This window comes from Streptopelia decaocto (genome assembly GCF_964273445.1).
Source record: "Streptopelia decaocto genome assembly, chromosome: Z".
Taxonomy (NCBI): Eukaryota; Metazoa; Chordata; class Aves; order Columbiformes; family Columbidae; genus Streptopelia; species Streptopelia decaocto.
Window position 1 is genome coordinate 47,473,283 of NC_138657.1, and position 15,092 is coordinate 47,488,374.

Consider the following 15,092-nt stretch of genomic DNA (forward strand, 5'->3'; position numbering starts at 1 on the left):
CTTGTGGTGTCAAGGAGTGTAGTTCATGCAGGAGAGAACTGGGCTTCTCTTTTACAGATGAGCTGTATTAGAACAAACCAAACTTACTACATTTTCCAGAGACTGAGAAGGTTTATTTCAGTCCTATGCTGATTCCTACACAGTCTAAGAGTACAGAACTTTGTGATGGAAAAGCTGTCACAGAAAACTTCATAAGCATCTTTTACAACTAAAATAGTAGAATTCATTCAGTAATTGATGTAAGAAAATACTTTTATTTTTCCACAAGTTTTTGCCATCTGTTGAAATATCCCTGGGAGAATCTTTATTTCTTCCGAGAGTTTATTATCTGTCTGGAACAGTGAACCCTTCAGAATCAGGTTGCAGCTTGAAGATAAGAAAAACCGTGTTTGCAAGATTTTCCTGTGAGAGTTTTTTCTTGATGCATTCCTTCACATTTGTTAAAGCATGCATTCATACTTTTAGCGCATGGAGCAGACATAAGAAGCATGCTTGATTTTTGTAAAAACACCTCAAAATTATTACTACGAAATGGCAATTTCAGGTTTTGAAAAGTTGAAGTTCTCAACAGTCTGATGCATGTTAGAATATAAATGTGAGAGGTATATTCCATGTGCCTTCAGTCTTAAATACCATTTTGAATAAACTATTGAAGTGTATTTTGTATTTCATTGCAACTTAATGCTTTTTTAATTCAGCATTTTTTTTGTTTCTTTAGGAAAATAATTAGCGAAATTATTCATTTGAAAAGTAGAGAAGATAATGCATATTTGTTAATTTGTTAATATGTATTTGCAAAGAAAAAAGAAAAATAGTTAATATTAAAAATTTATGTCTTGCTGTTGCTCATATCTGGGCAAATATTTGCTAGTACTGTTTTATTCTTGCAGTTTATTTAAGAGAAAGGAGTAAAAGGATTACAATATTTACATAATATTATTGGTCATAGTCACGATTTCCTTTCATTACAGATTAACAAGTAAAAATAATTGTATTTTGTTTCTTAGAAAATCATAAATAAAAGTTGTTCAAAATAAAAAAAATCTATTAAGCCATTGTGTTAATCCATGGTTTATAAATATTTTAAAATCCTGTATATTAGACTTGCATTTTGCTTACTAAAAGAAGGAAGAAAATACAGAGGAAAGGTAAGAAACATTATCCAAGGACAGAACACCCTGAAGAAAATTTACAATGGTGTGTCTCACAACTAAAGAACATTAGTGTGTCAGATAAAATTTCAGGAGGTAAGTTTTAAACAAAGAAAATGTATTTTTCATGATTGATAATTAAGTTATGGAATGGCATTGTCCCATTTTATCATAGGATGCCAAGAATATTCTAAATGGGTTCAAAAGTGATTAGACATATTAACCAAAGGAAAATGTGACAGGGGCTATAAAATACAATAATATAGCAAGACACAGAAGACACAGTAAACAATCTGTGTTTCAGGAATCCTTAAGCTGGAGATATTTGGAAGTAGAGAATTTATGTCAAGATAAATACCACTCTTAAAATTTCTTGCATAGTTTTTTTAAGATGTCAGCTGGTGAATTTTTGAAACCAGATAGCGAACTAGTTGGATTTTGCCTCTGACTTAATAAAGTTTTAAGCATGTTTGAGCATAAATAGAAATCTTAACCTTAAAGCAACTTGCATGTCAGAAAGGTAAATGTTACGGTGTATATCTTCTGTAAGGTGAAACACTGAACATGAAACACTGAAACAAGTGTTCAGCAGTAATTCATGATGCTTTAGTTTGTACTGTATACTAACTAGAGGACTTTCTGAGAGCAAGATGATAATAAAGCAATCTTTTAAAACACCAACAGTAATGAAATAGTTTCTTTATGACTAAAAATATTAAGGAAGGTATTTTCTTAATGTTTTGATGTAGAATACTAAGACTTCTGTGGACTAGTGCTTTAGATTATGATATGATATGATATGATATGAATCCCCATTGTTCTTTCTGTCTGTAAAGCTTACTGTAATATTTGTAAATCTGCATATACATTCTCAATTATGAGCTTTTTTTTAGGTGAGGAAGCTGTATTTAGAATTGTATTCATTCTGCTTCTTCCCTGCATCCATCATAATAAGAATAATGGCAATAACATCCAAAGGCCGGATATTAAGACCAGTTGTACAAGTATACTGCTGCTCTGTACGGTTATGGCATCAATGCTAGAGCTAGCCAGCAAACTGAAGTTTGCCTTTTGCACTTTTTTATCTGCAGACAGTGCTCCTTTGTCAGTTGCTTCTTAATCTGTAGCTTTTTGTCATGTTTCAGACTTCTTTCAGAGTTTATACCAAGGGGAACTGATGCCTTGGTCAGATGCATTCTTTGAACCTGTAAACTGGGTTCTTTCTCTCAGTATCATGCAGTGGTTGCCTTGTTTTGCTGCTGTGGTTGAGCTACAACCTTACTTTTATTATCAGTGGTCTCTGTGCTCAAGAAGCCTTTTTTTTTTCATTTTAATTTATAAAATAGTAAAACAGTTCAAGTTCTTTATTCTTAGAACTGTAAAATAATTTACACTGGAAGGAGCTTCTAGAGGCCATGCAACCTAGTTCTTCTACCCAAGCTTGGCGACTTCTTGATTTTATGTCTGTCTCCATATTATACAAGATGCATCAGATAGGTCATGTCATAGTGTTGTTCCCTGAGCTGTCGTATATAATGTGCACATTGTAGAGACCTTCCACCACTGCGTTTTTAAGGTTATTATTACCAACTGGATCTCTTACTGGCACCTATTAAGTAATATCTCTGCATCTTCTACCAGATTGGAAAAAAAACCCAAACCTGAACCAACCAACCAGCACCTCCACACACACCAAATCCAGTCCACAGTCTTTTTGTTCATGCTTTCAGTATTTTAAAACCATATGCAAACATGCTGCTGCATGGGCTGCGAATTCATAGTTGAAGGTGTATGTCATCAAGTAGGATGTTCAGTAATGCCTAGTACCTCTTTCAATCCAAGTGATGATAGACAATATTAATGATACTGTTTTCTAAAACATTTGGAAATTTATTTGGACACAAAGCCTGTGATGCTTCCACAGTTATTCTTTAAAGCATTTACTACACCTGAGAAGTAGTAAGTAGCACTCTAGAGGAAAACATGATCTCTGTTATGAGTGGTGTTGACGGGACAGTAGTTGTTTACCTGTACCTGTTAGGGGGAAAAATAACTACCAATGATTGTGGCACTGAAAAGTTTCTACATTCACCTAATAAGAAACCAGGAGTATTAATTATTTGACATCTCTTTACTAAAATATTTTGCTTTTGAGCTTGGTATGTTACAAAGGAAATATATATGCAAGGAGTAAGAGAGTGGCTCAGTAAGGATTAGTAGTCTTTCTTGTAGCTCTGCTCAGGAGCAGTAGGCAGGAAGAGCTGTTTTTAGCATCTCTAAACAAGTTCATTTTTTAAGTTTCTACTGAAACACACTAATGATTTATCAGGGAAACAACTCTTCAGTTTTGTTTTTGAGATATGGCACAAAAATGGAAAGTGCTGTGTTTTTTTATATACTACTTGCAACTAATCTTTAGAAATGTTTGATTTAGAGATTTACTTCTATCCTTAATCCACCAGGAAATTGCAAGAATATCCAAAATAGTAGTAGAACTATGCTTTGAAGTATCAGATTGTACCGTGTGTTTATTTCAGAAAAGCAATAAAGTGTTCCTTGTCTTCGGAATTGTAATGGGGTTAAAATATCATACGTTACATATTAACTTTGGATTTTTACTAGAAAGTATGTGGAAGCATGTGGGTTTTTTTTTTTCAAAGAAATAGTCTCTAGATAAATACTAATATAGACTGTGAAATAGAGGTATGTGAAACAGAGCTCCATCCCCAAACTGGGGTTGCAGGGAAGAGGGATGTTTAGACATACCCATTTAATTCATGTCCCCAGATGGTTTATATAGTCCTTCTGTTTGAGTCCTAGCTCTCAATCTTAGTCCTAGATGCTGAAGACTTACTTTTTATGGTGTAGCTTGGCTGTGGGTAAGGTATGTTAATTCTATTTCTAAGCTTTGTCCTGGTACCCTTGGTGGGTGAATACCACTGAAGTCATTTTTACACATCTGTTTGTGAGCAATTTGTTTAATATTGTAGAACTTGCTCCTTACAGGTATTACCACTATTGATGCAGATTAGAACTCTTGTCCATAGTCCGTGGGCAGAAAACAGGTACTGAAAGAACTATGAATGTGGAAGTTTCTTCTAGCATTGATAAGCAAAGTGGTGTCTCTGATGAGTTTGTAACAGAACTAGATACTGAATTAACAAACATCAAGTTATGAACTTTGTTCCCAAATGGTTTTAAATAATAGCTAACGATTAAATGACTTATAGAATATGTGTTTCTGTATTTACAAATCTAGATATCATCTGTCCACATGTGTGTAGGACATTTTGCGTTTTTAAATCTTCCTTTGGTCTTTTTTAGGTCCATAATATATTGGCTGAAATGGTCATGGGTGGAATGGTTTTGGAGACGAACATGAATGAAATTGTCACTCAGATTGATGCTCAAAATAAACTGGAGAAATCTGAGGTAAGAGTGATGCACTGTGTAGTTTTGGAACTGAAAACTGTAGTAGTTGTAGTTGTAATTCGTACAGTTGTAGTTCTGGCTGTAGTTAATGCATGCTATATAATGCTTTTTGCCCTTCAGTAGCTAAGTATGTACAGCTGCTTGCTTATAATGCAAAAAATTGATGATGTATCATTAGGCTAGGATGTTGTACTTTTCACCTGAAGTAATAATTGATTAGAGTTGCTACTGATTAGTTTTTGTTATTTGTGTTTAATAGCATTGTGCACCATTGCTATTGAGATACATCTGTAGTTCTCTAAGTTTTTCTTGCAGAAAGCATCTTATTTCCAGTGTATTTGTTATGCTGGACTAGTGACCGTAACACTTAAGTGAAATCAGGTAAAGAACCAAAGTGTGTATACAAAGACTACGTATTCCTGTCTGCTAGTATGTTTCTAGCACCTGAAGTAAATCGCAGCATGTTTAGTGTCACAATAGTACTGCAACACAAAATGATAAATTGGACTGAAATGGAGTAGATAGACTTCAAAGCCCAGTTTTAGACCCTTTAAAGTAAAAATGAATTCTGCCATTTTGGTAATCTGAACATTGGGTCTTCAATTAAACAGATTACAGTGAGAAATGGTATTCTGTGTGTGCCTGTAACAGTCTGGGGGGTACTCACATAAGTTGTAGGAATCCTTTTTCACTTCAACAATTGTTGAATTTGTATTTAGGAAATAAACTTAGGCTAGGAAAAGATTTTAGAATTACTTCAGCTATGACACAGACTATTGTTATTCTTTTAACATCACCAGACACGCCTCGTAAGCCAAAATACTACTAGTACATCTTAGCTAAGTCTGTGATTAATTCTTGTTGATGAGAGTCATTCCACAGAAGAACACATAATCTGATTTTTGAAGTGTAATATTAGAACTTCTAAACAAACCTTTGCTTGAGTTGGAGACTGTTTCCAAAGTGGAAGTCAGCTGAGTAGATTGAAATATTGCAGGTGGCATAAATATGAGCTAAATGACGTTTTAGAAGACGCAGAGAACCTCCTAGTTTAAACTGCAACAAAGAGAAAAATGAATTCTTCAGCTTTTTTGTAGTACAATTCATACTGTTCTGCTAATGCTGCAATTTCACACAGACTGCACAACCTCAAGTCTTTTAATACATTTAATTGTCTGTTTTGCAAAACTTCCAAACTGTATACAACAACAGGACAACACTGTGAAAAACAGGAAAAAGCTAGGTATGATGTGATACAGTGCATAGCAGTATAAATCCAAAAGAATTATATTGTAGATTATGAAGGTGTCCAAAACGTTCATTTTAACATTTTTCTCAAACTCAGAATGAACCATTGGTCACAGAGATGAGTATTTGGAATTATTCTCATAAGTTTTTTACTATATTTGAATAATTCTAGATACATATTTTTTTCATTTGATGAAAGGGTAACATAGTGTCGCAAAAGCTGAACTTACTGACCAGCTGTGTCCTACCGTGTATTATGTGCATATCCCTTTTACCTAAAAATACTTCATTAAAGTATTTATTTTTAATTATGTGAATTCTGCTGCCAAGTCAGTGGTAGACCAGTCTCTGACTAGTGACATGAAACTGATTGTTTCACTGCAGCCAGCTGCAATACTTCCTGTTTTCCATTTTTCATCAGTCAGTCATTCTTTCTTTTAAGATGCTTCTAGTATAAAAATAGGTGGTAGGAGATACACATGCTCTGAGCTCTATGTGCTTTTGGTAAGGCAAATAGCAACTTGTTCCTTTACATTCAGCAATGAATTATAGAAGGTAAAGAAGTAGCAGTGATAAATTAAAACACTTGGTGGCTGGGATGGAGTAGAACATTTCACAATCTGCTCACCACAAATGCATTTTTTTTTTGTTAGTTAAGTGACTGTTTCTTTTCAAATGTAACAGTTACTGTAATGTTCAGATACTACATAATATCTGGTAACTATTTCCTCAGATCATTAATCATTTGTTTCATGTATATCCATAGAAGTTTCCTGATTGCTATTTGTTTTCCCTTTGCCTTTTTGATCAAGATTGTAAATCTTTGAACATATCTTTCCTGAACATGTATTTTCAAGATATGAGCAAATCCAGTTCATATAATTCCAGCTGGTCACTAAGAAATCAAAACTAGTGGATCTTCTTAGTTTTCTTTAATTAAAAAAAAAAAAAAAAAAAAAAAGGAAAAAAATTAGAACCTTTATGTAATATATTTAGAAATTATATATTGTATTGTATTATTATAGGGCTGCCACTTATGCCACAGCACTCTTGCTTTAGTCTGTTTGCCTAGTTAGACTCCGTCATAGTTTTTGCATCCTTAAAATAGCTGCTTAAAATTGCCATTTGTAGCTGAAATGATGACGCTTATAAAGTTGGAATAAGCAACATTTTCAGAAATGTTTTAAATTTTGTATTTTGCCCACCTGGCTTCCCTTAATATAAGAAGTTTAGCCATTTGACATCAGGTATTTGTCTAGTTATGTATTAGGTTTCTAAACAGCCTTTCAGTTAGAATTCAGTGAAGAAGATCGAATGCATTTTTTAAATTCACAATACTTGAGCAAAGCTATCAAGTCAAACAATTTGTCAATGCTTTCAACAAAGATTAATTACTTAAACCACTATGAGGGAGTCCCTAGCTTTGATTTCTGATTCAGCTCTTACATTGCTTGGATGGGCTACAAAGGAAATTTTATTTCTACCCTGAGAAATGTTGTTTTAAATGCATTTCCCTACCTTTCAGTTTAGTGTTTACCTGTGAATGGATTTGCGGTCAATCTTCCTGAAGCCAAAGGATCATTGTAATTAAGGGAGGGAATTTTTGGGAGAGGGGTAATTGTGATTTTATCCAGAGCCTCCTGAAGTTTCATAGGTGAACCTGGGCTACCTCTTCTCTATTTGGAGTGTTCAACTGTGTGTGATTTAGACTTTTAAGTTGGACCTCATTTTTTCCGAACCTCCTGATCTTTTCTAGCTCTTTCCATTCTTCTCTCTTACAGACCTTTATCTTTCAGTCTCCCAGACAGGACAGGTAGACAAAGGTATTGCTGACTTTTAGAAAAAAATGTACTTTTAACAAAAAGGGAAAGCAAAATGATGTCAAAGGCAATAAATTATGTAGGCCAGACTCAAAAATTATGTGTAAAAATACCCATACTAGTCCTTGTAGCCTACTTTTTGTGCTAGTTTCTTCTTGTAATTCCCTCATCTTTTTATTGGCTATAGTGTATTTTACTAGCATTCCATTGACATCATATTTTTTTTTTATTTCTCTTCCTGCATTTTAGAATTTAACTTTTCTTTCTATCATTGTTTAAGAAACTTATATGAATATTAGCAAAAAAACTGCAAAACTAATCTAAATAAAAATTGAACACACAGATAACAAAATATGATGTGATGACATAACAGAAATAGGTTCCTTATTGGGAGAGTTTTGTACCTCATAATCTAAGATAGGTAATATGAACTCTATAGCATCACCTTTTAGTATTTCCAAGTGAAAACAAAGAACTTTTACTTGCTTACAAAGACAAGTTTCAGAATAAGTTTCAGGTGAATGTAACTTAAACAAACAAGCCCACAACACCAAAATCAACAAACCAGGCAACTCAAATAGTTTTCTACATACAGAATAAAATTATCAGTGGAATTTGTATTAATTATGCAGAAATACCAGAGTTGATCTTTGAACCTTAAGTATATCAAACATAAAATGAGAAGGGCTGTCAGCATGTACTCAGCTTCAGATGTGCATTTGCTGCCCTTGCAATCTGGATCACTGATTTTGCTTTAAGAAATCTTGCTAACTGCTGCCACTGAACATGAATATTAACAAGGAACTGAAAAAGGAGGAGGAAAATTTATGTTTGAAGTTCAGCTTATGGTCATTGTCCGCTGTCATTTGCTGTTTGAAACACTTAATTCAGCTCAACACTTGCAATGTTAGTCAATGTTAGTAGCAGTACTTCAGAATTAATTTCCACTCATTTTAAGTATCTGTGTATTCAAACTGCTGGTATTTTAAATAGCTGGAATCTTAAGCAGATGAAGTTTGTTTAATTTATTAATAGCTTTGCTCTTTACTTTTATATGATCTTTCTAGGATAAAGTAATGTAATAGCTTTAAGATTGAACAAATATAATTCTGTAATTGGATATAGTAGCACTAAGTTGTAAAGCATTAGCTAAAAAATATTTTTGGGTAGTATGAAACATTTTACCTAAATTTGAAGTATGCTATCACACATGAAGAAAAACAAGCAAATGACCTTCCTCTGCCTAATATGTCAGTACTTTTAACATATAATGTGTATTTCATCATAACACTAGGGAGCTTGATTTCAGGTTTGTTTTGTTTTTATTTGTGCAAAGCTACTTTTCTTTTTCTCTATTCTGCTCACACATATTGTTTTTATTTTTGGGTCTGGCAATTAAAAACAAAGAAACAAATAATTAATCATTCCCATCCATTACTCTCTTTGTGATTCAAGTGCTTAAAATTTCCAAGAGTATGTCTTAAGTCTTCTTATCTGTTTGGCCTCATTTTGATATACTTGCAGACTTCATTTTGTTTTTTCTCTAATTATGTTCATTTATTTAACTTCATAAGTAGGGGCCATGATCATTCCTTTATATTATGTATTGCATCCTTTCATGATTTCATAACCCTGCTGCTTTGAAGTCATACTTGTTCTGGAAAGAAGCATTGGTATGAAACATCAGCAGCAGAAAGGTCCTAGTGCCTCTGAAATAACTGGAAAAGGGTGGCTTATTTTGCAGAGCGTTAGCCTTCATTATTTTGTTTTCTAGTAGCCTGTATATTTTTATATATTTGTTTTAGCAATAGCTAGCTCTATGTAGTGTTGTTGGGGATGACAGTTTGAATTTTTTTTTTCTATTTGTATATGCATATTAACTACATTTGTGATGTGCAATACTTTCTCCAAATGATCTGAATTTCTTTTTAAAGAGTACAAGAATGTTTCTGGGATCACTTTCCTGTAGAGTTATCAGTGGGGCATTATGAGAAAGGGTGATGATAAGAATGAAGGAAATTAATTCCTGTAGTGATAAATAATGACCCAAGTAAAGGAACAGCTCACATTTCTCACTTGATAGACTAGAATCAGTAGAATAAAAGTTCTATTATTAAATGTGTCTATTTGAGTTTTTAAAATAGCATTATTGTTTTGCATATATGCCATTGCTCTTTCACTCTAAAGGTATATGAGAATGTTTAGAAGAATTTTTTGCGGTAACTGAACCTAAAATTTTAACACACAGCATTTCAACATTAAAGTACAACTTTCAATAACAAATGAAATGGAGAATACAAAGCAGCTGTGGCAAAAAAATTGTATTGGCTTATTGTAATACAATTTGTATGCAATTTGTACTGTGTTTCCAGAATTTCATTAATATGTCTTTAGAAGTTTCATTTCACTTGCTTAAGTCATTTGCTTGCTGTGACAGACTATTCATCATTCATTGCATGTTTAAAACTTCCTACATGGATGTTGTTGTGGTGGGATTTTTTTGTTTGTTTTGGGTTTTGTTTTGTTTTGTTTTCCCAAGTGAAACAGTTTTTTCTTTGCACATCACCAACTTACCTGCTGAATTATTTGATAAAAAAGGCAGTTGAAACTTGTCCAGTTCACTGTTACAGTGATGGCTCTTTTAATCAGGTACCTAAGTAAAACTCCTTAAATCACATTGGGCTGGAAGTACTTCTTTTAGTACATTCACGTGTGTAAATATGGTTCACTTTCTGTAAAAGAAATTATAAGTAAATGGAAGGACTGCATACTGGTTGCTTCTTCAACATGCTAAAAAGGAATGCTAAGACATTCAGATATAATAGAATTTGAAATAATGTATTAGTTATACAGTTTGGGAGTTTAAGTACTTTTTATCTATTCGATATTTTTATGGGCTCTCTGTTCTGTCTTAGAAATAGTATATGACTGTCTTGTGCTTGATAGGGTTGACATTAATTCTGATAAATAGCATTCTTCTATGCATATTATGTATACATTGAATTACAAATACACTTAATACAGAGAATTATAGGAGAAGAGAATGTAATAGTTTAAAAATTTCTACTCCAGCAAATGATAGTGAAAGACAATCTGACTGGGACAAAAAAAAAAAAAAAAAAAAAAGTTATCCGAAATTCATAGAACTTTTGCCAGGGATCTTCACTGATCCTGATCCAGAACGGTCCTCGTGAAATGTGACTGTTGGAAGTTGTGACTGCATAAGGGGGTGGAAGGGCAATGGTCATGTCAACTGTGGTGTTTTAAATAATTCTCAATTGTGTCTCCATTGTATCCTTGCCATTGGGGCGGGAGGCAGGGACTGTAAGTCTGTGTAAAGAGGATAGCTGCAGGTAGGTAAAAATAATGACCAGTTATACTAAAACTTTTATTTGTCCATTAAGAATAATTAACTTCCATTAAATTAGGGTAAGGAATCTCCATCCTAGTCACCTAGAAGGCATCTCTCTTTCAAATTGCCAGCCATGCCTGTTTGTGTGGACCACGTCTATCACTTAACGATATTCTTCTGGTTTCCCATTGTTTCAGTTACAAGTTGTATAATTCATTGCTTTTGTTACTACTCTATTAGTATTTTCATCTTCTCTATGGAAAACAGTTTACATTGCCCCACTTTCATTTTTGCTTAAAGAATTTTTCTCCAGTTACCTAATAAAAAATTTAAAGGATAGAACCAAATAAAATGGAGATGCATTTACTGCTTCATGTGATGAAACTTCACTGGTAGTTACCTCTTGATTTCAAATTAGTGCTTCCAGGTTCTCAAATATAAAAGGACAGTGTTGAGCAGCTTCATGTCTTCTGCACTGTTTTTTAATAAATAGCACCAAATTGCAGTGTCTAATGCTGCTACTTTAAGATATTGCAGATTCAGGGATGCAAATTTAGGATACTTGCATTTCTTAATACTACTAATGTTAGGTCCAGATTTTTCCCTTCATGAAGGTATTGCAATTGAAACAGCCTCTTAAGTGAATGACCGGACAGTCTTGGTGATAGTAAGGGAAACCAAGGAAAAGAGGCTTTGAAAATAGCTTTTTGCACTTTTAGAGTTTTATTTAGTCTGCACTTTTGAGAACTGTTAATTTGGATCATGTTGGAGCCAAAGTGAGACAAATAACTTGGTGGCATTAGAGATTTAAGATTTCCTGAGCTTTCTCCTCCACGCCCACATGCCTCTCCCAACTTTGGCATGTCTCATGTGTGAGTGTCTGGCAGGGGGGAGTGTTGTGATGGATGACTCATGGTTTTCTGGTCTCAGTTCCTGGTACTGGGAATCCTCCTGTGACTAAAATCTAGGGATTTATGATGGAAATCTTAGATTTATTTCTTACAGGAGAGTAGTAAAAGGAAGATTTTACTTATTTATTTATTTATTTAATCATCCTTCAATAAGTGGAGTTGTTATCTGAGGAGTATATGGGGTGTTTGTGTCCTTCTCTGCAGTAGTGCAGGTGGACACCATGGAAGTCCCCTGTACTCCTCAGTAATTATACCTGTAATTGCAGTGAATTTCAGTGAAAATCAGGAATCTGAAAAGGTTATACTTTGAACAATAGTCACCTAGCAACACTATTTAATTAACAGATATGATACAAACTTTTCCAGGAGTTTTTCTTCTTTTGTTTTGCTGTATTTCTTGCTCAGAATTATTTTATCTACAAATGCACTGGTTTATTCAGTCTTTGACACTCTTGTAGTGAAAGTCCTTCAATTTCTACAGGTTTAGTCTTTTGTTTAACCAGTGCTTAGCATGTTGCTTTGTTTTGTGTGAATTTTTCCATCTTACTGGGCCTGCAATATGCCACACTCTAAAACTGTAGTAGTTCTGAAAATCACTTTGTGCTTTTCTTTATTTTTGAATATTTTTAATTCTACTTTGAAAACATCAAAATAAAAAGGTAGCTTTTTAACATATTCACAGAATTTGGAATATGTGTTTTTCTGCAAATAAGAGCTCTGTTTTTAAAATCTTTGAGGATTTTTTTTTTTCCCAGCAAGAACAACATTATTTTTTCACTTTTGTGGCAAACCTGATCAAAAACCACACAGCTAATTCTAAATACCCATAGAAAATCTGAACTTTTAGGAGAAACATTTCTGTACTTAAAACGAATAGTACCTTTTCTACACAGCATCAAATACAGTAACTAAATTAATGGCGTTTTTCTAATATTCCTTAAAATGGAAAGGTTTTGAAGAGGTGTTCTTCAGAAGTAATAAGGAAAGATCTTGTTTTGCATGTCTTCAGGCCTCTGAGCTGTAAATAATCTTTGTTCGCATTTCAGTGATATACTCTAGTGTGTAAACTTGGCAGTTATTTTATCTAAAAGGTAGAACTAGATGGAAGTCGGTAATGAACATTGTTCTGTATTGTAGAACTTGCATATTTATACAGAAAGGCTCTGGCTTTAAGTGAAGAGAGACTACATGCTATAGAGGTCTTTAATAGAAAATAGGTCCTTCAACATTTAATTTGGCATAACCAGATTATTATATGTTGTTATGGTGTGCCTGAAAGTGCAGATATGTTAGCATATAATTAGATTGTTCCAGTTGATCTGTCTGCATGCTCGTTATCACCCACAAAAGTAAGCTGTTTATCCTTTTCAGTTTCAGCTAAGCCACCTTGAAATACCTTTCATATACACATACATGTATATATTCATTTAGATTAGTAATATGGTACAACTGACGTTCAGTAGCTTGTTACTTTGAGGTTACATGTTCTGAACCTGTGACCACTGTTAGTGAACTGTGAACCATGTGAACTTTCAGAATAGGTAAGAGACAAAGACAGCACATTGGACTTCGAATACCTCTAGATTCTGTGTTCTATAACCTACACATTACACATGCTTGGATAAGCCTCCTGTTCCTCCCTGCATACTTTTTCATCAAGTTGATGTTATGTGTTTTGCCATATAAAAAGGAATGTGTGAACTGTTTTCTCTTTCTGGTTTAATATTTCCAAGTAACCCATTTCATCCCAAACACAATTACCATCTGGTCTTTCTAATTGTGTAACCACTGAAATACTTGAAAAGTTAGTTGTCTGTGTATACTGCTAGTGAAACTTCTTGTGACCAATTTGTCTCACTTGCATTTTTCCCTCACTTTATACACAGGCTGGTTTAGCAGGAGCTCCAGCCCGGGCTGTTTCAGCTGTAAAGAATATGAATCTGCCAGAGATCCCAAGAAATATTAATATTGGTGACATCAGTATAAAAGTGCCAAACCTGCCCTCTTTTAAATAACATGGCTACTTCAGGTAAAACCAAGGAAGAAATGTAATAGAGATTTACTGCATAATTGTTTACTAAATAAACGACATGTTGTACTTTTACTATTTGGATAAAACTCAAGGTACTGTATAGACATAACTTGAAAAAATCAGTGCGTGGAGTTGAATGTTGCTTTTGTCTTGTTTGTGAAATTAAAGGAAATGGGTAGTTCCCGTGTGATTTCTAAATTACATTCCTATGCCCTTGTAAGGCATATCACTGTGTCTCGGCTGCTGCAGTATTTTGGGAAAGTATTTAAGATGTTCTTTACTTTGTATAACCTATAATGCTGAGGTTTTTTGTATATTCACTAAGGTCTATAATTAGTGCATTCCTTAACTACTTCTGCTGTTAGTTATGATTATTTAAGTGCAAATGTTGCATGAAAACATTAAACTCTTGTTTTGTTTAAATAAAATAATAACAAACTGGACTTCTGAATACCTGTTTGTCAGAAATCTACTCTTTGCAATAAATCATGTAATTTCCTATTCATTGAGCCAATTGACTATATATGAATACTGTTGTAGCAAGCATTAATGTTGTGGTTTAATCTCTGAAGGAATTACACGGTGGTATTGTATTGAGTGTATTGGCTCTTTACATTTCTCACAAATGCTGTTCATTGTTATTCTGAAGGAGAAACTGCCTTTACTGAAGATCTGATGACTTCTGTTTACACATAGGTGTTGAGAAGATACTTACACAATCTGATAGACTTTCTCTGGGGGTCTGACATTGCTTTGGAAAAAAGGGTGCCTGCACTTGCCCTGTGTGTTGTGAAAAGTACAGAGTGGGCTGAGGAGACTGGGCAACTCAGAACTGTAAACATGAGGGTATCAAGTAATGTGATAAGAAAGGACTTCTGGAAAGATAAATGAGGACACCTTAATAGGGCTTCTGTGCCTGGTGACATTTGTGATTATCTACTTTGAGACTTAGATTCATGAGATACTTAGTATTGTTAAGACCTCAGAGAATCTGTGCTATCACCTCTGTGTAAGTTACTCAGCTCTTAAACTCTTCTGTGATCTAAAAAAAATAAAAGGGGATAGTGACTGGTTTTTATAATCATGCTCTTAAGCTCTGTGTGATGTACAAGTCTGTTTAAATAAATAATAAAAATATCATTGAGA

At 33.8% G+C, this 15,092-nt stretch overlaps 1 protein-coding gene across 1 annotated transcript in view; it reads left to right on the forward strand.

Annotated features, from left to right (window-relative positions):
• AP3S1 (adaptor related protein complex 3 subunit sigma 1) overlaps positions 1-14,451 on the forward strand; it is a 31,419-nt gene extending 16,968 nt beyond the window's left edge. The window contains exons 5-6 of the mRNA XM_082075269.1: positions 4,476-4,583; positions 13,801-14,451. Coding sequence (XP_081931395.1) covers positions 4,476-4,583; positions 13,801-13,929 — 237 coding nt within the window. The 3' untranslated portion in view covers positions 13,930-14,451. The remainder of the gene's footprint in view (positions 1-4,475; positions 4,584-13,800) is intronic.
• Positions 14,452-15,092: the final 641 nt, after the last annotated feature.